We start from the raw sequence: 24804 nt of genomic DNA, 5'->3' as shown, positions 1-24804 counted from the left end.
CACACTCTCTGCGATAACCCACACTCTCTGCGATAACCCACACTCTCCGCGATAACCCACACTCTCCGCGATATCCCACACTCTCTGCGATATCCCACACTCTCTGCGATAACCCGCACTCTCTGCGATAACCCGCACTCTCTGCGATAACCCGCACTCTCTGCGATAACCCGCACTCTCTGCGATATCCCGCACTCTCTGCGATATCCCGCACTCTCTGCGATATCCCGCACTCTCCGCGATATCCCGCACTCTCCGCGATATCCCGCATTCCCCGCGATATCCCACACTCTCTGCGATAACCCACACTCTCTGCGATAACCCACACTCTCTGCGATATCCCACACTCTCTGCCATACCCCACACTCTCTGCGATATCCTACACTCTCCGCGATATCCCACACTCTCCGCGATAACCCACACTCTCTGCGATAACCCACACTCTCTGCGATATCCCACACTCTCTGCGATATCCCACACTCTGCGATATCCCACACACTCTGCGATATCCCACACTCTCTGCGATATCCCACACTCTCTGCGATAACCCACACTCTCTGCGATATCCCACACTCTCTGCGATATCCCACACTCTCTGCGATATCCCGCACTCTCTGCGATATCCCACACTCTCTGCGATATCCCACACTCTCTGCGATATCCCGCACTCTCTGCCATACCCCACACTCTCTGCGATATCCCACACTCTCTGCGATATCCCACACTCTCTGCGATATCCCGCACTCTCTGCGATATCCCGCACTCTCTGCGATAACCCACACTCTCTGCGATATCCCACACTCTCTGCGATATCCCGCACTCTCTGCGATAACCCACACTCTCTGCGATATCCCACACTCTCTGCGATATCCCACACTCTCTGCGATAACCCACACTCTCTGCGATATCCCACACTCTGCGATAACCCACACTCTCCGCGATAACCCACACTCTCCGCGATATCCCACACTCTCTGCGATATCCCACACTCTCTGCGATATCCCACACTCTCTGCGATATCCCGCACTCTCTGCGATAACCCACACTCTCTGCGATATCCCACACTCTCTGCGATATCCCACACTCTCTGCGATATCCCGCACTCTCTGCGATAACCCACACTCTCTGCGATATCCCACACTCTCTGCGATATCCCACACTCTCTGCGATAACCCACACTCTCTGCGATATCCCACACTCTCTGCGATATCCCACACTCTGCGATAACCCACACTCTCCGCGATAACCCACACTCTCTGCGATATCCCACACTCTCTGCGATATCCCACACTCTCTGCGATAACCCACACTCTCTGCGATATCCCACACTCTCTGCGATATCCCACACTCTCTGCGATAACCCACACTCTCTGCGATATCCCACACTCTCTGCGATAACCCACAGTCTCCGCGATAACCCACACTCTCTGCGATAACCCACACTCTCCGCGATATCCCACACTCTCTGCGATAACCCACACTCTCTGCGATATCCCACACTCTCCGCGATATCCCACACTCTCCGCGATATCCCACACTCTCTGCGATATCCCACACTCTCTGCGATAACCCACAGTCTCCGCGATAACCCACACTCTCTGCGATAACCCACACTCTCCGCGATATCCCACACTCTCTGCGATATCCCACACTCTCTGCGATATCCCACACTCTCTGCGATAACCCACACTCTCTGCGATATCCCACACTCTGCGATAACCCACACTCTCCGCGATAACCCACACTCTCTGCGATATCCCACACTCTCTGCGATATCCCACACTCTCTGCGATAACCCACACTCTCTGCGATATCCCACACTCTCTGCGATATCCCACACTCTCTGCGATATCCCACACTCTCTGCGATATCCCACACTCTCTGCGATATCCCGCACTCTCTGCCATACCCCACACTCTCTGCGATATCCCACACTCTCTGCGATATCCCACACTCTCTGCGATATCCCGCACTCTCTGCGATATCCCGCACTCTCTGCGATAACCCACACTCTCTGCGATATCCCACACTCTCTGCGATATCCCACACTCTCTGCGATATCCCGCACTCTCTGCGATAACCCACAGTCTCCGCGATATCCCACACTCTCTGCGATAACCCACACTCTCTGCGATATCCCACACTCTCTGCGATAACCCACACTCTCTGCGATATCCCACACTCTCTGCGATATCCCACACTCTCTGCGATATCCCACACTCTCCGCGATATCCCACACTCTCCGCGATATCCCACACTCTCCGCGATATCCCACACTCTCTGCGATAACCCACACTCTCTGCGATAACCCACACTCTCTGCGATATCCCGCACTCTCTGCGATATCCCACACTCTCTGCGATAACCCACACTCTGCGATATCCCACACTCTCCGCGATATCCCACACTCTCTGCGATAACCCACACTCTCTGCGATATCCCACACTCTCTGCGATAACCCACACTCTCTGCGATAACCCACACTCTCTGCGATATCCCACACTCTCTGCGATATCCCACACTCTGCGATATCCCACACACTCTGCGATATCCCACACTCTCTGCGATATCCCGCACTCTCTGCGATAACCCACACTCTCTGCGATATCCCACACTCTCTGCGATATCCCACACTCTCTGCGATAACCCACACTCTCTGCGATATCCCACACTCTGCGATAACCCACACTCTCCGCGATAACCCACACTCTCCGCGATATCCCACACTCTCTGCGATATCCCACACTCTCTGCGATATCCCACACTCTCTGCGATATCCCGCACTCTCTGCGATAACCCACACTCTCTGCGATATCCCACACTCTCTGCGATATCCCACACTCTCTGCGATATCCCGCACTCTCTGCGATAACCCACACTCTCTGCGATATCCCACACTCTCTGCGATATCCCACACTCTCTGCGATATCCCACACTCTCTGCGATAACCCACACTCTCTGCGATATCCCACACTCTGCGATAACCCACACTCTCCGCGATAACACACACTCTCTGCGATATCCCACACTCTCTGCGATATCCCACACTCTCTGCGATAACCCACACTCTCTGCGATATCCCACACTCTCTGCGATATCCCACACTCTCTGCGATAACCCACACTCTCTGCGATATCCCACACTCTCTGCGATAACCCACAGTCTCCGCGATAACCCACACTCTCAGCGATATCCCACACTCTCTGCGATATCCCACACTCTCTGCGATAACCCACACTCTCTGCGATAACCCACACTCTCTGCGATAACCCGCACTCTCTGCGATAACCCGCACTCTCTGCGATATCCCGCACTCTCTGCGATATCCCGCACTCTCTGCGATATCCCGCACTCTCCGCGATATCCCGCACTCTCCGCGATATCCCGCATTCTCCGCGATATCCCACACTCTCTGCGATAACCCACACTCTCTGCGATATCCCACACTCTCTGCGACATCCTACACTCTCCGCGATATCCCACACTCTCCACGATAACCCACACTCTCTGCGATAACCCACACTCTCTGCGATAACCCACACTCTCTGCGATAACCCACACTCTCTGCGATATCCCGCACTCTCCGCGATATCCCGCACTCTCCGCGATATCCCGCACTCTCCGCGATATCCCGCATTCTCCGCGATATCCCACACTCTCCGCGATAACCCACACTCTCTGCGATAACCCACACTCTCTGCGATAACCCACACTCTCTGCGATATCCCACACTCTCTGCGATATCCTACACTCTCCGCGATATCCCACACTCTCCACGATAACCCACACTCTCTGCGATAACCCACACTCTCTGCGATAACCCACACTCTCTGCGATAACCCACACTCTCTGCGATAACCCACACTCTCTGCGATATCCCGCACTCTCTGCGATATCCCGCACTCTCTGCGATATCCCGCACTCTCCGCGATATCCCGCACTCTCCGCGATATCCCGCATTCTCCGCGATATCCCGCATTCTCCGCGATATCCCACACTCTCTGCGATAACCCACACTCTCTGCGATAACCCACACTCTCTGCGATATCCCACACTCTCTGCGATATCCTACACTCTCCGCGATATCCCACACTCTCCACGATAACCCACACTCTCTGCGATAACCCACACTCTCTGCGATATCCCACACTCTCTGCGATATCCCACACACTCTGCGATATCCCACACACTCTGCGATATCCCACACTCTCTGCGATATCCCACACTCTCTGCGATAACCCACACTCTCTGCGATATCCCACACTCTCTGCGATAACCCACACTCTCTGCGATAACCCACACTCTCCGCGATATCCCACACTCTCCGCGATATCCCACACTCTCTGCGATAACCCACACTCTCTGCGATAACCCACACTCTCTGCGATAACCCACACTCTCTGCGATATCCCACACTCTCTGCGATATCCCACACTCTCTGCGATATCCCACACTCTCCGCGATAACCCACACTCTCCGCGATATCCCACACTCTCCGCGATATCCCACACTCTCTGCGATATCCCACACTCTCTGCGATAACCCACACTCTCTGCGATAACCCACACTCTCCGCGATAACCCACACTCTCCGCGATATCCCACACTCTCTGCGATATCCCACACTCTCTGCGATAACCCGCACTCTCTGCGATAACCCGCACTCTCTGCGATAACCCGCACTCTCTGCGATAACCCGCACTCTCTGCGATATCCCGCACTCTCTGCGATATCCCGCACTCTCCGCGATATCCCGCACTCTCCGCGATATCCCGCATTCCCCGCGATATCCCACACTCTCTGCGATAACCCACACTCTCTGCGATAACCCACACTCTCTGCGATATCCCACACTCTCTGCCATACCCCACACTCTCTGCGATATCCTACACTCTCCGCGATATCCCACACTCTCCGCGATAACCCACACTCTCTGCGATAACCCACACTCTCTGCGATATCCCACACTCTCTGCGATATCCCACACTCTGCGATATCCCACACACTCTGCGATATCCCACACTCTCTGCGATATCCCACACTCTCTGCGATAACCCACACTCTCTGCGATATCCCACACTCTCTGCGATATCCCACACTCTCTGCGATATCCCGCACTCTCTGCGATATCCCACACTCTCTGCGATATCCCACACTCTCTGCGATATCCCGCACTCTCTGCCATACCCCACACTCTCTGCGATATCCCACACTCTCTGCGATATCCCACACTCTCTGCGATATCCCGCACTCTCTGCGATATCCCGCACTCTCTGCGATAACCCACACTCTCTGCGATATCCCACACTCTCTGCGATATCCCGCACTCTCTGCGATAACCCACACTCTCTGCGATATCCCACACTCTCTGCGATATCCCACACTCTCTGCGATAACCCACACTCTCTGCGATATCCCACACTCTGCGATAACCCACACTCTCCGCGATAACCCACACTCTCCGCGATATCCCACACTCTCTGCGATATCCCACACTCTCTGCGATATCCCACACTCTCTGCGATATCCCGCACTCTCTGCGATAACCCACACTCTCTGCGATATCCCACACTCTCTGCGATATCCCACACTCTCTGCGATATCCCGCACTCTCTGCGATAACCCGCACTCTCTGCGATATCCCACACTCTCTGCGATATCCCACACTCTCTGCGATAACCCACACTCTCTGCGATAACCCACACTCTCTGCGATATCCCACACTCTGCGATAACCCACACTCTCCGCGATAACCCACACTCTCTGCGATATCCCACACTCTCTGCGATATCCCACACTCTCTGCGATAACCCACACTCTCTGCGATATCCCACACTCTCTGCGATATCCCACACTCTCTGCGATAACCCACACTCTCTGCGATATCCCACACTCTCTGCGATAACCCACAGTCTCCGCGATAACCCACACTCTCTGCGATATCCCACACTCTCTGCGATATCCCACACTCTCTGCGATATCCCACACTCTCTGCGATAACCCACACTCTCTGCGATATCCCACACTCTCTGCGATATCCCACACTCTCCGCGATATCCCACACTCTCCGCGATATCCCACACTCTCCGCGATATCCCACACTCTCTGCGATAACCCACACTCTCTGCGATAACCCACACTCTCCGCGATATCCCACACTCTCCGCGATATCCCACACTCTCCGCGATATCCCACACTCTCTGCGATATCCCACACTCTCTGCGATATCCCACACTCTCTGCGATAACCCACACTCTCTGCGATATCCCACACTCTCCGCGATATCCCACACTCTCTGCGATAACCCACACTCTCTGCGATAACCCACACTCTCTGCGATATCCCACACTCTCCGCGATAACCCACACTCTCTGCGATAACCCACACTCTCTGCGATAACCCACACTCTCCGCGATAACCCACACTCTCTGCGATAACCCACACTCTCTGTCAGTGGCCGTGCTGTGATTGTGGTAACAGCCCGCTGTGTGGATACACAGTGTGTCAGACTCACCAAGTATGAACTGAGTAACATGCTGAGTGCTGAGAGACGGACAATGATCGCTGGGTCTTGTCCAACTGCATTACAACCCTCTGAATCTACCACGAAGATTGCCATCTGAAAGACAAAGCCATGTGAGAAATGATAGAAGCATTTCCTGTTGTTCTGTGATTTAATACTGTCCAGCATCGAGTGAGGGTCAACAACACGCTCTCAGGACACTTCTCAAATCAAAATTTCATCATACTTTGGCATTTTTCAAATGTTGCTCATATTTATAACACTTTGTCTCAGTGGTGGTCCAGAAAAATCTCAGCGCTGACCCTCGGACACTGCCCGGCCCCTCGGCCCCCTACCCTCGGACACTGCCCGATCCCTTGGTGCTGACCCTCGGACGCTGACCATTCCCTCCGTGCTGCCCCTCGGACAGTGCCTATTCCCTTGGTGCCGACCCTCGGACACTGCCCGGCCCCTCGGCCCCCTACCCTCGGACAGTGCCCATTCCCTTGGCGCTGACCCTCGGACAGTGCCCATTCTCTCCGCGCTGACCCTCGGACAGTGCCCGGTCACTCAGCGCTGACCCTCGGACAGTGCCCATTCCCTCCGCGCTGACCCTCGGACAGTGCCCATTCCCTCCGCGCTGAACATCGGAGAGTGCCCATTCCCTCCGCGCTGACCCTCGGACAGTGCCCATTCCCTCCACGCTGACCCTTGGACAGTGCCCGGTCCCTTGGTGCTGACCCTCGGACAGTGCCCGGTCCCTCAGCGCTGACCCTCGGACAGTGCCCATTCCCTCCGCGCTGACCCTCGGACAGTGCCCATTCCCTCCGCGCTGACCCTCAGACAGTGCCCATTCCCTCCGCGCTGACCCTCGGACAGTGACCATTCCCTCAGCGCTGACCCTCGGACAGTGCCCATTCCCTCCGTGCTGACCCTCGGACAGTGCCCATTTCCTCCGCGCTGACCCTCGGACAGTGCCCATTCCCTCCGTGCTGACCCTCGGACAGTGCCCATTTCCTCCGCGCTGACCCTCGGACAGTGCCCATTCCCTCCGCGCTGACCCTCGGACAGTGCCCATTCCCCTGGGGCTGACCCTCGGACAGTGCCCGATCCCTTGGTGCTGACCCTCGGACAGTGCCCATTCCCCTGGGGCTGACCCTTGGACAGTGCCCATTCCCTTCATGCTGACCCTCGGACAGTGCCCATTCCCTGGGTGCTGACCCTCGGACAGTGCCCATTCCCTCCGTGCTGACCCTCGGACAGTGCCCATTCCCCTGGGGCTGACCCTTGGACAGTGCCCATTCCCTCCGCGCTGACCCTGGGACAGTGCCCGATCCCTTGGTGCTGACCCTCGGACAGTGCCCATTCCCTTCGTGCTGACCCTCGGACAGTGCCCATTCCCTCCGCGCTGACCCTGGGACAGTGCCCATTCCCTCCGCGCTGACCCTCGGACATTGCCCATTCCCTCAGTGCTGACCCTCGGACAGTGCCCATTCCCTCCGTGCTGACCCTCGGATAGTGCCCATTCCCTCCGTGCTGACCCTCGGACAGTGCCCATACCCTCCGTGCTGACCCTCGGACAGTGCCCATACCCTCCGTGCTGACCCTCGGACAGTGCCCGATCCCTCCGTGCTGACCCTCGGACAGTGCCTATCCCCCTGGGGCTGACCCTTGAACAGTGCCCATTCCCTTCATGCTGACCCTCGGACAGTGCCCATTCCCCTGGGGCTGACCCTTGGACAGTGCCCATTCCCTTGGTGCTGACCCTCGGACAGTGCCCATTCCCTCCGCAGTGACCCTCGGACAGTGCCCATTCCCTCTGCGCTGACCCTCGGACAGTGCCCATTCCCTTCATGCTGACCCTCGGACAGTGCCCATTCCCTTGGTGCTGACCCTCGGACAGTGCCCATTCCCTCCGCAGTGACCCTCGGACAGTGCCCATTCCCTCTGCGCTGACCCTCGGACAGTGCCCATTCCCTCCGCGCTGACTCTCGGACAGTGCCCATTCCCTCCGCGCTGACCCTCGGACAGTGTCCATTCCCTCCGTGCTGACCCTCGGACAGTGCCCACTCCCTCCACGCTGCCCCTCGGACAGTGCCCATTCCCTCCGCGCTGACCCTCGGACAGTGCCCATACCCTCTACGCTGACCCTCGGACAGTGCCCATTCCCTCCGCGCTGACCCTCGGACAGTGCCCATTCCCTCTGCGCTGACCCTCGGACAGTGCCCATTCCCTCCGCGCTGACCCTCGGACAGTGCCCATTCCCTCTGCGCTGACCCTTGGACAGTGCCCATTCCCTCCGCACTGACCCTCGGACAGTGCCCATACCCTCTACGCTGACCCTCGGACAGTGCCCATTCCCTCCGCGCTGACCCTCGGACAGTGCCCATTCCCTCTGCGCTGACCCTCGGACAGTGCCCATTCCCTTGGGGCTGACCCTCTGACAGTGCCCATTCCCTCCGCGCTGACCCTCGGACAGTGCCCATTCCCTCTGCGCTGACCCTCGGACAGTGCCCGATCCCTCCGTGCTGACTCTCGGACAGTGCCCATTCCCCTGGGGCTGACCCTTGGACAGTGCCCATTCCCTCCGCGCTGACCCTCGGACAGTGCCCATACCCTCTACGCTGACCCTCGGACAGTGCCCATTCCCTTGGGGCTGACCCTCGGGCAGTGCCCATTCCCTCCGCGCTGACGCTCGGACAGTGCCCATTACCTCCGCACTGACCATCGGACAGTGCCCATTCCCACCGCGCTGACCCTCGGACAGTGCCCATTCCCTTGGTGCTGACCCTCGGACAGTGCCCATTCCCCTGGGGCTGACCCTCGGGCAGTGCCCATTCCCTCCGCGCTGACCCTCGGACAGTGCCCATTACCTCCGCGCTGACCCTCGGACAGTGCCCATTCCCTTGGTGCTGACCCTCGGACAGTGCCCATTACCTCCGCGCTGACCCTCGGACAGTGCCCATTCCCTTGGTGCTGACCCTCGGACAGTGCCCATTACCTCCGCGCTGACCCTCGGACAGTGCCCATTCCCTTGGTGCTGATCCTCGGACAGTGCCCATTACCTCCGCGCTGACCCTCGGACAGTGCCCATTCCCTCCGCGCTGACCCTGGGACATTGCCCATTCCCTCCGCGCTGACCCTCGGACATTGCCCATTCCCTCAGTACTGACCCTCGGACAGTGCCCATTCCCTCCGCGCTGTCCCTCGGATAGTGCCCATTCCCTCCGTGCTGACCCTCGGAAGTGCCCATACCCTCCGTGCTGACCCTCGGACAGTGCCCATTCCCTCCGCGCTGACACTCGGGCAGTGCCCATTCGCTCCGCACTGACCCTGGGACAGTGCCCATTCCCTCCGCGCTGACCCTCGGACATTGCCCATTCCCTCCGTGCTGACCCTCGGACAGTGCCCATTCCCTCTGCGCTGACCCTCGGACAGTGCCCATACCCTCCGGGCTGACCCTCGGACATTGCCCATTCCCTCAGTGCTGACCCTCGGACAGTGCCCATTCCCTCTGCGCTGACCCTCGGACAGTGCCCATTCCCTCTGCGCTGACCCTCGGACAGTGCACATTCCCTCCGCACTGACCCTCGGACAGTGCACATTCCCTCCGCGCTGACCCTCGGGCAGTGCCCATTCCCTCCGTGCTGACCCTCGGACAGTTCCCGATCCCTCCGCGCTGACCCTCGGACAGTGCCCATTCCCTCCGTGCTGACCCTCGGACAGTTCCCGATCCCTTCATGCTGACCCTCGGACAGTGCCCATTCCCTGGGTGCTGACCCTCGGACAGTGCCCATTCCCTCCGCAGTGACCCTCGGACAGTGCCCATTCCCTCCGCGCTGACCCTCGGACAGTGCCCATTCCCTCCGTGCTGACCCTCGGACAGTGCCCAGTCCCTCCGCGCTGACCCTCGGACAGTGTCCATTCCCTCCGTGCTGACCCTCGGACAGTGCCCACTCCCTCCGCGCTGCCCCTCGGACAGTGCCCATTCCCTCCGCGCTGACCCTCAGACAGTGCCCATTCCCTCCGCGCTGTCCCTCGGACAGTGCCCATACCCTCTACGCTGACCCTCGGACAGTGCCCATTCCCTTGGGGCTGACCCTCGGACAGTGCCCATTCCCTCCGCGCTGACCCTCGGACAGTGCCCATTCCCTCTGCGCTGACCCTAGGACAGTGCCCGATCCCTCCGTGCTGACCCTCGGACAGTGCCCATTCCCCTGGTGCTGACCCTTGGACAGTGCCCATTCCCTCCGCGCTGACCCTCGGACAGTGCCCATACCCTCTACGCTGACCCTCGGACAGTGCCCATTCCCTTGGGGCTGACCCTCGGGCAGTGCCCATTCCCTCCTCGCTGACCCTCGGACAGTGCCCATTACCTCCGCACTGACCCTCGGACAGTGCCCATTCCCACCTCGCTGACCCTCGGACAGTGCCCATTCCCTTGGTACTGACCCTCGGACAGTGCCCATTACCTCCGCGCTGACCCTCGGACAGTGTCCATTCCCTCTGCGCTGACCCTCGGACAGTGCCCATTCCCTTGGTGCTGACCCTCGGACAGTGCCCATTACCTCCGCGCTGACCCTCGGACAGTGCCCATTCCCTCCGCGCTGACCCTCGGACAGTGCCCATTCCCTCCGCGCTGACCCTCGGACAGTGCCCATTCCCTCAGCGCTGACCCTCGGACAGTGCCCATTCCCTTGGGGCTGACCCTCGGACTGTGCCCATTCCCTCCGTGCTGACCCTCAGACAGTGCCCATTCCCCTGGGGCTGACCCTCGGACAGTGCCCGATCCCTTGGTGCTGTCCCTCGGACAGTGCCCATTCCCTCCGTGCTGACCCTCGGACAGTGCCCATTCCCTCCGTGCTGACCCTCAGACAGTGCCCATTCCCCTGGGGCTGACCCTCGGATAGTGCCCGATCCCTTGGTGCTGACCCCCGGACAGTGCCCGGTCCCTCAGCGCTGACCCTCGGACAGTGCCCAGTCCCTCTGCGCTGACCCTCGGACAGTGCCCATTCCCTCGGCGCTGACCCTCGGACAGTGCCCATTCCGTTGGCGCTGACCCTCGGACAGTGCCCAGTCCCTCTGCGCTGACCCTCGGACAGTGCCCATTCCCTCCGCGCTGACCCTCGGACAGTGCCCGGTCCCTTGGTGCTGACCCTCGGACAGTGCCTATTCCCTCCGCGCTGACCCTCGGACAGTGCCCATTCACTCCGCGCTGACCCTCGGACAGTGCCCATTCCCTCCGTGCTGACCCTCGGACAGTGCCCATACCCTCCGTGCTGACCCTCGGACAGTGCCCATTCCCTCCGCGATGACACTCGGGCAGTGCCCATTCCCTCCGCACTGACCCTCGGACAGTACCCATTCCCTCCGCGCTGACCCTCGGGCAGTGCCCATTCCCTCCGTGCTGACCCTCGGTCAGTGCCCATTCCCTCCGCGCTGACCCTCGGACAGTACCCATTCCCTCCGCGCTGACCCTCGGACAGTGCCCATTACCCTGGGGCTGACCCTTGGACAGTGCCCATTCCCTTGGTGCTGACCCTCGGACAGTGCCCATTCCCTCCGCAGTGACCCTCGGACAGTGCCCATTCACTCTGCGCTGACCCTCGGACAGTGCCCATTCCCTCCGCGCTGACTCTTGGACAGTGCCCAGTCCCTCCGCGCTGACCCTCGGACAGTGTACATTCCCTCCGCGCTGACCCTCGGACAGTGCCCATTCCCTTGGTGCTGACCCTCGGACAGTGCCCACTCCCTCCGCGCTGCCCCTCGGACAGTGCCCATTCCCTCCGCGCTGACCCTCGGACAGTGCCCATTCCCTCCGCGCTAACCCTCGGACTGTGCCCATTCCCTCCGCGCTGACCCTCGGACAGTGCCCATTCCCTCTGCGCTGACCCTCGGACAGTGCCCGATCCCTCCGTGCTGACCCTCGGACAGTGCCCATTCCCCTGGGGCTGACCCTTGGACAGTGCCCATTCCCTCCGCGCTGACCCTCGGACAGTGCCCATATCCTCTACGCTGACTCTCGGACAGTGCCCATTCCCTTGGGGCTGACCCTTGGGCAGTGCCCATTCCCTCCTCGCTGACCCTTGGACAGTGCCCATTACCTCCGCACTGACCCTTGGACAGTGCCCATTCCCACCGCGCTGACCCTCGGACAGTGCCCATTCCCTTGGTGCTGACCCTCGGACTGTGCCCATTACCTCCGCGCGGACCCTCGGACAGTGCCCATTCCCTCCGCGCTGACCCTCGGACAGTGCCCATTCCCTCCGCGCTGACCCTCGGACAGTGCCCATTCCCTCTGCGCTGACCCTCGGACAGTGTCCATTCCCTCTGCGCTGACCCTCGGACAGTGCCCATTCCCTTGGGGCTGACCCTCGGACAGTGCCCATTCCCTCCGCGCTGACCCTCGGACAGTGCCCATTCCCTCCGTGCTGACCCTCGGACAGTGCCCATTCCCTCCGCGCTGACCCTCGGACAGTGTCCATTCCCTCTGCGCTGACCCTCGGACAGTGCCCATTCCCTTGGTGCTGACCCTCGGACAGTGCCCATTCCCTCCGCGCTGACCCTCGGACAGTGCCCATTCCCTCCGTACTGAACCTCGGACAGTGCCCATTCCCTCCGCGCTGACCCTCCGACAGTGCCCATTCCCTCCGTGCTGACCCTCGGACAGTGCACGATCCCTCCGTGCTGACTCTCGGACAGTGCCCATTCCCCTGGGGCTGACCCTTGGACAGTGCCCATTCCCTTCATGCTGACCCTCGAACAGTGCCCATTCCCTTGGTGCTGACCCTCGGACAGTGCCCATTCCCTCCGCAGTGACCATCGGACAGTGCCCATTCCCTCTGCGCTGACCCTCGGACAGTGCCCATTCCCTCCGTGTTGACCCTCGGACAGTGCCCAGTCCCTCCGCGCTGACCCTCCGACAGTGCCCATTCCCTCCGCGCTGACCCTCGGACAGTGTCCATTCCCTCCGTGCTGACCCTCGGACAGTGCCCACTCCCTCCGCGCTGCCCCTCGGACAGTGCCCATTCCCTCCGCGCTGACCCTCGGACAGTGCCCATTCCCTCCGCGCTAACCCTCGGACTGTGCCCATACCCTCTACGCTGACCCTCGGACAGTGCCCATTCCCTTGGGGCTGACCCTCGGACAGTGCCCATTCCCTCCGCGCTGACCCTCGGACAGTGCCCGATCCCTCCGTGCTGACCCTCGGACAGTGCCCATTCCCCTGGGGCTGACCCTTGGACAGTGCCCATTCCCTCCCCGCTGACCCTCGGACAGTGCCCATATCCTCTACGCTGACCCTCGGACAGTGCCCATTCCCTTGGGGCTGACCCTTGGGCAGTGCCCATACCCTCCTCGCTGACCCTTGGACAGTGCCCATTACCTCCGCACTGACCCTCGGACAGTCCCCATTCCCACCGCGCTGACCCTCGGACAGGGCCCATTCCCTTGGTGCTGACCCTCGGACAGTGCCCATTACCTCCGCGCGGACCCTCGGACAGTGTCCATTCCCTCTGCGCTGACCATCGGACAGTGCCCATTCCCTTGGTGCTGACCCTCGGACAGTGCCCATTACCTCCGCGCTGACCCTCGGACAGTGCCCATTCCCTCTGCGCTGACCCTCGGACAGTGCCCATTCCCTCCGCGCTGACCCTCCGACAGTGCCCATTCCCTCCGCGCTGACCCTCCGACAGTGCCCGAATCCTCCGTGCTGACCCTCAGACAGTGCCCATTCCCCTGGGGCTGACCCTCGGACAGTGCCCGATCCCTTGGCGCTGACCCTCGGACAGTGCCCATTCCCTCCGCGCTGACCCTCGGACAGTGCCCATTCCCTCCGTGTTGACCCTCGGACAGTGCCCATTCCCTCCGCGCTGCCCCTCGGACAGTGCCCATTCCCTCCGTGCTGACCCTCGGACAGTGCCCAGTCCCTCCGCGCTGACCCTCGGACAGTGCCCATTCCCTCGGCGCTGACCCTCGGTCAGTGCCCGGCCACTCAGCACTGACCCTGGGACAGTGCCCATTCCCTCCGCACTGACTTTCGGACAGTGCCCATTCCCTCCGCGCTGACCCTCGGACAGTGCCCATTCCCTTGGTGCTGACCCTTGGACAGTGCCCATTCCCTCCGCGCTGACCCTCGGACAGTGCCCGGTCAATCAGCGCTGAGCCTCGGACAGTGCCCATTCCCACCGCGCTGACCCTCGGTCAGTGCCCATTCCCTCTGTGCTGACCATCGGACAGTGCCCATTCCCTTGGTGTTGACCCTTGGACAGTGCCCATTCCCTCCGCGCTGACCCACGGACAGTGCCCATTCCCTCCGTGCTGACCCTCGGTCAGTGCCCATTCCCTCTGTGCTGACCCTCGGACAGTGCCCATTCCCTTGGTGTTGACCCTCGGACAGTGCCCATTCCCTTGGTGCTGACCCTTGGACAGTGCCCATTCCCTCCGTGCTGACCATCGGACAGTGCCCATTCCCTCCGCGCTGACCCTCGGACAGTGCCCACTCCCTCCGTGCTGACCCTCGGACAGTGCCCATTCCCTTGGTGCTGACCCTTGGACAGTGCCCATTCCCTCCGTGCTGACCCTCGGACAGTGCCCAGTCACTCAGCGCTGACCCTCGGACAGTGCCCATTCCCTCCGCGCTGAACCTCGGACAGTGCCCATTCCCTCCGCGCTGACCCTCGGACAGTGCCCATTCCCTCCGCGCTGACCCTCGGACAGTGCTCATTCCCTCCGCGCTGAACATCGGAGAGTGCCCATTCCCTCCGCGCTGACCCTCGGACAGTGCCCATTCCCTCCACACTGACCCTCGGACAGTGCCCGGTCCCTTGGTGCTGACCCTCGGACAGTGCCCGGTCCCTCAGCGCTGACCCTCGGACAGTGCCCAGTCCCTCTGCGCTGACCCTCGGACAGTGCCCATTCCCTCCGCGCTGACCCTCGGACAGTGCCCATTCCCTTGGCGCTGACCCTCGGACAGTGCCCAGTCCCTCTGCGCTGACCCTCGGACAGTGCCCATTCCCTCCGCGCTGACCCTCGGACAGTGCCCGGTCCCTTGGTGCTGACCCTCGGACAGTGCCTATTCCCTCCGCGCTGACCCTGGGACAGTGCCCATTCCCTCCGCGCTGACCCTCGGACAGTACCCATTCCCTCAGTGCTGACCCTCGGACAGTGCCCATTCCCTCCGTGCTGACCCTCGGATAGTGCCCATTCCCTCCGTGCTGACCCTCGGACAGTGCCCATACCCTCCGTGCTGACCCTCGGACAGTGCACATTCCCTCCGCGCTGACCCTCGGGCAGTGCCCATTCCCTCCGTACTGACCCTCGGACAGTGCCCATTCCCTCCGTGCTGACCCTCGGGCAGTGCCCATTCCCTCCGCGCTGACCCTCGGACAGTGCCCATTCCCTCCGTGCTGACCCTCGGGCAGTGCCCGATCCCTCCGTGCTGACCCTCGGACAGTGCCCATTCCCCTGGGGCTGAACCTTGGACAGTGCCCATTACCTCCGCACTGACCCTCGGACAGTGCCCATTACCTCCGCGCTGACCCTCGGACAGTGCCCATTCCCTCTGCGCTGACCCTCGGACAGTGCCCATTCCCTCCGTGCTGACCCTCCGACAGTGCCCATTCCCTTGGTGCTGACCCTCCGACAGTGCCCGAATCCTCCGTGCTGACCCTCAGACAGTGCCCATTCCCCTGGGGCTGACCCTCGGACAGTGCCCGATCCCTTGGCGCTGACCCTCGGACAGTGCCCATTCCCTCCGCGCTGACCCTCGGACAGTGCCCATTCCCTCCGCGCTGACCCTCGGACAGTGCCCATTCCCTCCGCGCTGACCCTCGGACAGTGCCCATTCCCTCCGCGCTGACCCTCGGACAGTGTCCATTCCCTCTGCGCTGACCCTCGGACAGTGCCCATTCCCTCCGCGCTGACCCTCGGACAGTGTCCATTCCCTCTGCGCTGACCCTCGGACAGTGCCCAGTCCCTCCGCGCTGACCCTCGGACAGTGTCCATTCCCTCTGCGCTGACCCTCGGACAGTGCCCATTCCCTCCGCACTGACCCTGGGACAGTGCCCATTCCCTCCGCACTGACCCTCGGACAGTGCCCATTCCCTCCGCGCTGACCATCGGACAGTGACCATTCCCTTGGTGTTGACCCTTGGACAGTGCCCATTCCCTCCGTGCTGACCCTCGGACAGTGCCCATTCCCTTGGTGCTGACCCTTGGACAGTGCCCATTCCCTCCGTGCTGACCATCGGACAGTGCCCATTCCCTCCGCGCTGACCCTCGGACAGTGCCCATTACCTCCGCGCTGACCCTCGGACAGTGCCCATTCCCTCCGCGCTGACCCTCGGACAGTGCCCATTACCTCCGTGCTGACCATCGGACAGTGCCCATTCCCTCCGCGCTGACCCTCGGACAGTGCCCATTACCTCCGTGCTGACCATCGGACAGTGCCCATTCCCTCCGTGCTGACCCTTGGACAGTGCCCATTACCTCCGCGCTGACCCTCGGACAGTGCCCATTCCCTTGGTGCTGACCCTTGGACAGTGCCCATTCCCTCCGTGCTGACCATCGGACAGTGCCCATTCCCTCCGCGCTGACCCTCGGACAGTGCCCATTCCCTTGGTGCTGACGCTTGGACAGTGCCCATTTCCTCCGTGCTGACCCTCGGACAGTGCCCAGTCACTCAGCCCTGACCCTCGGACAGTGCCCATTCCCTCCGCGCTGACCCTCGGACAGTGCCCATTCCCTTGGGGCTGACCCTCGGACAGTGCCCATTCCCACCACGCTGACCCTCGGACAGTGCCCGGTCCCTTGGTGCTGACCCTCGGACAGTGCCCAGTCCCTCAGCGCTGACCCTCGGACAGTGCCCATTTCCTCCGTGCTGACCCTCGGACAGTGCCCAGTCACTCAGCCCTGACCCTCGGACAGTGCCCATTCCCTCCGCGCTGAACCTCGGACAGTGCCCATTCCCTCCGCGCTGACCCTCGGACAGTGCCCATTCCCTCCGCGCTGACCCTCGGACAGTGCTCATTCCCTCCGTGCTGACCCTCCGACAGTGCCCATTCCCTTGGGGCTGACCCTCGGACAGTGCCCATTCCCACCACGCTGACCCTCGGACAGTGCCCGGTCCCTTGGTGCTGACCCTCGGACAGTGCCCAGTCCCTCTGCGCTGACCCTCGGACAGTGCCCGATCCCTCCGTGCTGACCCTCGGACAGTGCCCATTCCCCTGGGGCTGACCCTTGGACAGTGCCCATTCCCTCCGCGCTGACCCTCGGACAGTGCCCATATCCTCTACGCTGACCCTCGGACAGTGCCCATTCCCTTGGGGCTGACCCTTGGGCAGTGCCCATTCCCTCCTCGCTGACCCTTGGACAGTGCCCATTACCTCCGCACTGACCCTCGGACAGTGCCCATTCCCTCCGCGCTGACCCTCGGACAGTGCCCATTCCCTTGGTGCTGACCCTTGGACAGTGCCCATTCCCTCCGCGCTGACCCTCGGACAGTGCCCGGTCAATCAGCGCTGAGCCTCGGACAGTGCCCATTCCCACCGCGCTGACCCTCGGTCAGTGCCCATTCCCTCTGTGCTGACCATCGGACAGTGCCCATTCCCTTGGTGTTGACCCTTGGGCAGTGCCCATTCCCTCCTCGCTGACCCTCGGACAGTGCCCATTCCCTCCGCGCTGACCCACGTACAGTGCCCATTCCCTTGGTGCTGACCCTTGGACAGTGCCCATTCCCTCCGTGCTGACCATCGGACAGTGCCCATTCCCTCCGCGCTGACCCTCGGACAGTGCCCATTCCCTTGGTGCTGACCCTTGGACAGTGCCCATTCCCTCCGTGCTGACCCTCGGACAGTGCCCAGTCACTCAGCGCTGACCCTCGGACAGTGCCCATTCCCTCCGCGCTGAACCTCGGACAGTGCCCATTCCCTCCGCGCTGACCCTCGGACAGTGCCCATTCCCTCCGCGCTGACCCTCGGACAGTGCTCATTCCCTCCGCGCTGAACATCGGAGAGTGCCCATTCCCTCCGCGCTGACCCTCGGACAGTGCCCATTCCCTCCACACTGACCCTCGGACAGTGCCCGGTCCCTTGGTGCTGACCCTCGGACAGTGCCCGGTCCCTCAGCGCTGACCCTCGGACAGTGCCCAGTCCCTCTGCGCTGACCCTCGGACAGTGCCCATTCCCTCCGCGCTGACCCTCGGACAGTGCCCATTCCCTTGGCGCTGACCCTCGGACAGTGCCCAGTCCCTCTGCGCTGACCCTCGGACAGTGCCCATTCCCTCCGCGCTGACCCTCGGACAGTGCCCGGTCCCTTGGTGCTGACCCTCGGACAGTGCCTATTCCCTCCGCGCTGACCCTGGGACAGTGCCCATTCCCTCCGCGCTGACCCTCGGACAGTACCCATTCCCTCAGTGCTGACCCTCGGACAGTGCCCATTCCCTCCGTGCTGACCCTCGGATAGTGCCCATTCCCTCCGTGCTGACCCTCGGACAGTGCCCATACCCTCCGTGCTGACCCTCGGACAGTGCACATTCCCTCCGTACTGACCCTCGGACAGTGCCCATTCCCTCCGTGCTGACCCTCGGGCAGTGCCCATTCCCTCCGCGCTGACCCTCGGACAGTGCCCATTACCTCCGCGCTGACCCTCGGACATTGCCCATTCCCTCTGCGCTGACCCTCGGACAGTGCCCATTCCCTCCGCGCTGACCCTCCGACAGTGCCCATTCCCCTGGGGCTGAACCTTGGACAGTGCCCATTACCTCCGCACTGACCCTCGGACAGTGCCCATTACCTCCGCGCTGACCCTCGGACAGTGCCCATTCCCTCTGCGCTGACCCTCGGACAGTGCCCATTCCCTCCGCGCTGACCCTCCGACAGTGCCCATTCCCTTGGTGCTGACCCTCAGACAGTGCCCATTCCCCTGGGGCTGACCCTCAGACAGTGCCCGATCCCTTGGCGCTGACCCTCGGACAGTGCCCATTCCCTCCGCCCTGACCCTCGGACAGTGCCCATTCCCTCCGCGCTGACCCTCGGACAGTGTCCATTCCCTCTGCGCTGACCCTCGGACAGTGCCCAGTCCCTCCGCGCTGACCCTCGGACAGTGCCCATTCCCTCGGCGCTGACCCTCGGTCAGTGCCCGGCCACTCAGCACTGACCCTGGGACAGTGCCCATTCCCTCCGCACTGACCCTCGGACAGTGCCCATTCCCTCCGCGCTGACCCTCGGACAGTGCCCATTCCCTTGGTGCTGACCCTTGGACAGTGCCCATTCCCTCCGCGCTGACCCTCGGACAGTGCCCGGTCAATCAGCGCTGACCCTCGGACAGTGCCCATTCCCACCGCGCTGACCCTCGGTCAGTGCCCATTCCCTCCGTGCTGACCATCGGACAGAGACCATTCCCTTGGTGTTGACCCTTGGACAGTGCCCATTCCCTCCGCGCTGACCCTCGGACAGTGCCCATTCCCTCCGTGCTGACCCTCGGACAGTGCCCATTCCCTCCGCGCTGACCCTCGGACAGTGCCCATTCCCTTGGTGCTGACCCTTGGACAGTGCCCATTCCCTCCGTGCTGACCATCGGACAGTGCCCATTCCCTCCGCGCTGACCCTCGGACAGTGCCCATTCCCTTGGTGCTGACCCTTGGACAGTGCCCATTTCCTCCGTGCTGACCCTCGGACAGTGCCCAGTCACTCAGCCCTGACCCTCGGACAGTGCCCATTCCCTCCGCGCTGAACCTCGGACAGTGCCCATTCCCTCCGCGCTGACCCTCGGACAGTGCCCATTCCCTCCGCGCTGACCCTCGGACAGTGCCCATTCCCTTGGGGCTGACCCTCGGACAGTGCCCATTCCCACCACGCTGACCCTCGGACAGTGCCCGGTCCCTTGGTGCTGACCCTCGGACAGTGCCCGGTCCCTCAGCGCTGACCCTCGGACAGTGCCCAGTCCCTCTGCGCTGACCCTCGGACAGTGCCCGATCCCTCCGTGCTGACCCTCGGACAGTGCCCATTCCCCTGGGGCTGACCCTTGGACAGTGCCCATTCCCTCCGCGCTGACCCTCGGACAGTGCCCATATCCTCTACGCTGACCCTCGGACAGTGCCCATTCCCTTGGGGCTGACCCTTGGGCAGTGCCCATTCCCTCCTCGCTGACCCTTGGACAGTGCCCATTACCTCCGCACTGACCCTCGGACAGTGCCCATTCCCACCGCGCTGACCCTCGGACAGTGCCCATTCCCTTGGTGCTGACCCTCCGACAGTGCCCATTCCCTCCGCGCTGACCCTCGGACAGTGCCCATTCCCTCCGTGCTGACCCTCGGACAGTGCCCGTTCCCCTGGGGCTGACCCTCGGACAGTACACGATCCCTCCGTGCTGACCCTCGGACAGTGCCCATTCCCCTGGGGCTGACCCTCGGACAGTGCCCATTACCTCCGCGCTGACCCTCGGACAGTGCCCATTCCCTCCGCGCTGACCCTCGGACAGTGCCCATTCCCTTGGTGCTGACCCTCGGACAGTGCCCATTCCCTTGGTGCTGACCCTCCGACAGTGCCCATTACCTCCGCGCTGACCCTCGGACAGTGCCCATTCCCTCCGCGCTGACCCTCGGACAGTGCCCATTCCCTTGGTGCTGACCCTCGGACAGTGCCCATTCCCCTGGGGCTGACCCTCGGACAGTGCCCATTACCTCCGCGCTGACCCTCGGACAGTGCCCATTCCCTCCGCGCTGACCCTCGGACAGTGCCCATTCCCTCCGTGCTGACCCTCGGACAGTGCCCGTTCCCCTGGGGCTGACCCTCGGACAGTACACGATCCCTCCGTGCTGACCCTTGGACAGTGCCCATTCCCCTGGGGCTGACCCTCGGACAGTGCCCATTCCCTCCGTGCTGACCCTCGGACAGTGCCCATTCCCTCTGCGCTGACCCTCGGACCGTGCACATTCCCTCCGCGCTGACCCTCCGACAGTGCCCATATCCTCTACGCTGACCCTTGGACAGTGCCCATTCCCTTGGTGCTGACCCTCGGACAGTGCCCATTCCCTTGGTGCTGACCCTCGGACAGTGCCCATTCCCTTGGCGCTGACCCTCGGACAGTGCCCATTCTCTCCGCGCTGACCCTCGGACAGTGCCCGGTCACTCAGCGCTGACCCTCGGACAGTGCCCATTCCCTCCGTGCTGACCCTCGGACAGTGCCCATTCCCTCTGCGCTGACCCTCGGACAGTGCCCATTCCCTCCGTGCTGACCCTCGGACAGTGCCCATTCCCTCCGTGCTGACCCTCGGACAGTGCCCATTCCCTCCGTGCTGACCCTCGGACAGTGCACGATCCCTCCGTGCTGACCCTCGGACAGTGCCCATTCCCCTGGGGCTGACCCTTGGACAGTGCCCATTCCCTTCATGCTGACCCTCGGACAGTGCCCAATCCCTTGGTGCTGACCCTCGGACAGTGCCCATTCCCTCCGCAGTGACCCTCGGACAGTGCCCATTCCCTCTGCGCTGACCCTCGGACAGTGCCCATTCCCTCCGCGCTGACTCTCGGACAGTGCCCAGTCCCTCCGCGCTGACCCTCGGACAGTGTCCATTCCCTCCGTGCTGACCCTCGGACAGTGCCCACTCCCTCCGCGCTGCCCCTCGGACAGTGCCCATTCCCTCCGCGCTGATCCTCGGACAGTGCCCATTCCCTCCGCGCTAACCCTCGGACTGTGCCCATACCCTCTACGCTGACCCTTGGGCAGTGCCCATTCCCTTGGGGCTGACCCTCGGACAGTGCCCATTCCCTCCGCGCTGACCCTCGGACAGTGCCCATTCCCTCTGCGCTGACCCTCGGACAGTGCCCGATCCCTCCGTGCTGACCCTCGGACAGTGCCCATTCCCCTGGGGCTGACCCTTGGACAGTGCCCATTCCCTCCGCGCTGACCCTCGGACAGTGCCCATATCCTCTACGCTGACCCTCGGACAGTGCCCATTCCCTTGGGGCTGACCCTTGGGCAGTGCCCATTCCCTCCTCGCTGACCCTTGGACAGTGCCCATTACCTCCGCACTGACCCTCGGACAGTGCCCATTCCCTCCGCGCTGACCCTCGGACAGTGCCCATATCCTCTACGCTGACCCTCGGACAGTGCCCATTCCCTTGGTGCTGACCCTCGGACAGTGCCCATTCCCACCGCGCTGACCCTCGGACAGTGCCCATTCCCTTGGTGCTGACCCTCGGACAGTGCCCATTACCTCCGCGCGGACCCTCGGACAGTGTCCATTCCCTCTGCGCTGACCCTCGGACAGTGCCCATTCCCTTGGTGCTGACCCTCGGACAGTGCCCATTACCTCCGCGCTGACCCTCGGACAGTGCCCATTCCCTCTGCGCTGACCCTCGGACAGTGCCCATTCCCTCCGCGCTGACCCTCCGACAGTGCCCATTCCCTTGGTGCTGACCCTCCGACAGAGCCCGAATCCTCCGTGCTGACCCTCAGACAGTGCCCATTCCCCTGGGGCTGACCCTCGGACAGTGCCCGATCCCTTGGCGCTGACCCTCGGACAGTGCCCATTCCCTCCGCGCTGACCCTCGGACAGTGCCCATTCCCTCCGTGTTGACCCTCGGACAGTGCCCATTCCCTCCGTGCTGACCCTCGGACAGTGCCCAGTCCCTCCGCGCTGACCCTCGGACAGTGCCCATTCCCTCGGTGCTGACCCTCGGTCAGTGCCCGGCCACTCAGCACTGACCCTGGGACAGTGCCCATTCCCTCCGCACTGACCCTCGGACAGTGCCCATTCCCTCCGCGCTGACCCTCGGACAGTGCCCATTCCCTTGGTGCTGACCCTTGGACAGTGCCCATTCCCTCCGCGCTGACCCTCGGACAGTGCCCGGTCAATCAGCGCTGACGCTCGGTCAGTGCCCATTCCCTCCGTGCTGACCATCGGACAGTGCCCATTCCCTCCGCGCTGACCCACGTGCAGTGCCCATTCCCTTGGTGCTGACCCTTGGACAGTGCCCATTCCCTCCGTGCTGACCATCGGACAGTGCCCATTCCCTCCGCGCTGACCCTCGACAGTGCCCATTCCCTCCGTGCTGACCCTTGGACAGTGCCCATTCCCTCCGCGCTGACCCTCGGACAGTGCCCAGTCACTCAGCGCTGACCCTCGGACAGTGCCCATTCCCTCCGCGCTGACCCTCGGACAGTGCCCATTCCCTCCGCGCTGCCCCTCGGACAGTGCCCATTCCCTCCGCGCTGACCCTCGGACAGTGCTCATTCCCTCCGCGCTGAACATCGGAGAGAGCCCATTCCCTCCGCGCTGACCCTCGGACAGTGCCCAGTCACTCAGCGCTGACCCTCGGACAGTGCCCATTCCCTCCGCGCTGACCCTCGGACAGTGCCCATATCCTCTACGCTGACCCTCGGACAGTGCCCATTCCCTTGGGGCTGACCCTTGGGCAGTGCCCATTCCCTTGGGGCTGACCCTCGGACAGTGCCCATTCCCTCCGTGCTGACCCTCGGTCAGTGCCCATTCCCTCCGTGCTGACCATCGGACAGTGACCATTCCCTTGGGGCTGACCCTCGGACAGTGCCCATTCCCTCCGTGCTGACCCTCGGTCAGTGCCCATTCCCTCCGTGCTGACCATCGGACAGTGCCCATTCCCTTGGTGCTGACCCTTGGACAGTGCCCATTCCCTCCGTGCTGACCATCGGACAGTGCCCATTCCCTCCGCGCTGACCCTCGGACAGTGCCCATTCCCTTGGTGCTGACGCTTGGACAGTGCCCATTCCCTCCGTGCTGACCCTCGGACAGTGCCCAGTCACTCAGCCCTGACCCTCGGACAGTGCCCATTCCCTCCGCGCTGAACCTCGGACAGTGCCCATTCCCTCCGCGCTGACCCTCGGACAGTGCTCATTCCCTCCGTGCTGACCCTCCGACAGTGCCCATTCCCTTGGGGCTGACCCTCGGACAGTGCCCATTCCCCTGGGGCTGACCCTTGGACAGTGCCCAGTCCCTCCGCAGTGACCCTCGGACAGTGCCCGATCCCTCCGTGCTGACCCTCGGACAGTGCCCATTCCCCTGGGGCTGACCCTTGGACAGTGCCCATTCCCTCCGCGCTGACCCTCGGACAGTGCCCATATCCTCTACGCTGACCCTCGGACAGTGCCCATTCCCTTGGGGCTGACCCTTGGGCAGTGCCCATTCCCTCCTCGCTGACCCTTGGACAGTGCCCATTACCTCCACACTGACCCTCGGACAGTGCCCATTCCCACCGCGCTGACCCTCGGACAGTGCCCATTCCCTTGGTGCTGACCCTCGGACAGTGCCCATTACCTCCGCGC

The 24804-nt window shown here is 62.4% G+C and overlaps 1 protein-coding gene across 1 annotated transcript in view; it reads right to left on the bottom strand.

The window, feature by feature from the left end:
* LOC148138261 (RING finger protein 112-like) overlaps positions 1 to 24804 on the bottom strand; it is a 149726-nt gene that overhangs the window by 104297 nt on the left and 20625 nt on the right. Inside the window, exon 2 of the mRNA XM_087981906.1 lies at positions 6514 to 6618. Coding sequence (XP_087838032.1) covers positions 6514 to 6618 — 105 coding nt within the window. The remainder of the gene's footprint in view (positions 1 to 6513; positions 6619 to 24804) is intronic.

Source organism: Chiloscyllium plagiosum, unplaced genomic scaffold (genome assembly GCF_037043375.1).
Source record: "Chiloscyllium plagiosum isolate Xiang-an unplaced genomic scaffold, Cpla_swu_hap1 HiC_scaffold_41, whole genome shotgun sequence".
Lineage (NCBI taxonomy): Eukaryota > Metazoa > Chordata > Chondrichthyes > Orectolobiformes > Hemiscylliidae > Chiloscyllium > Chiloscyllium plagiosum.
Note: the sequence above shows the minus strand (reverse complement) of the source record. Positions and strands in the feature narration are given on the sequence as shown.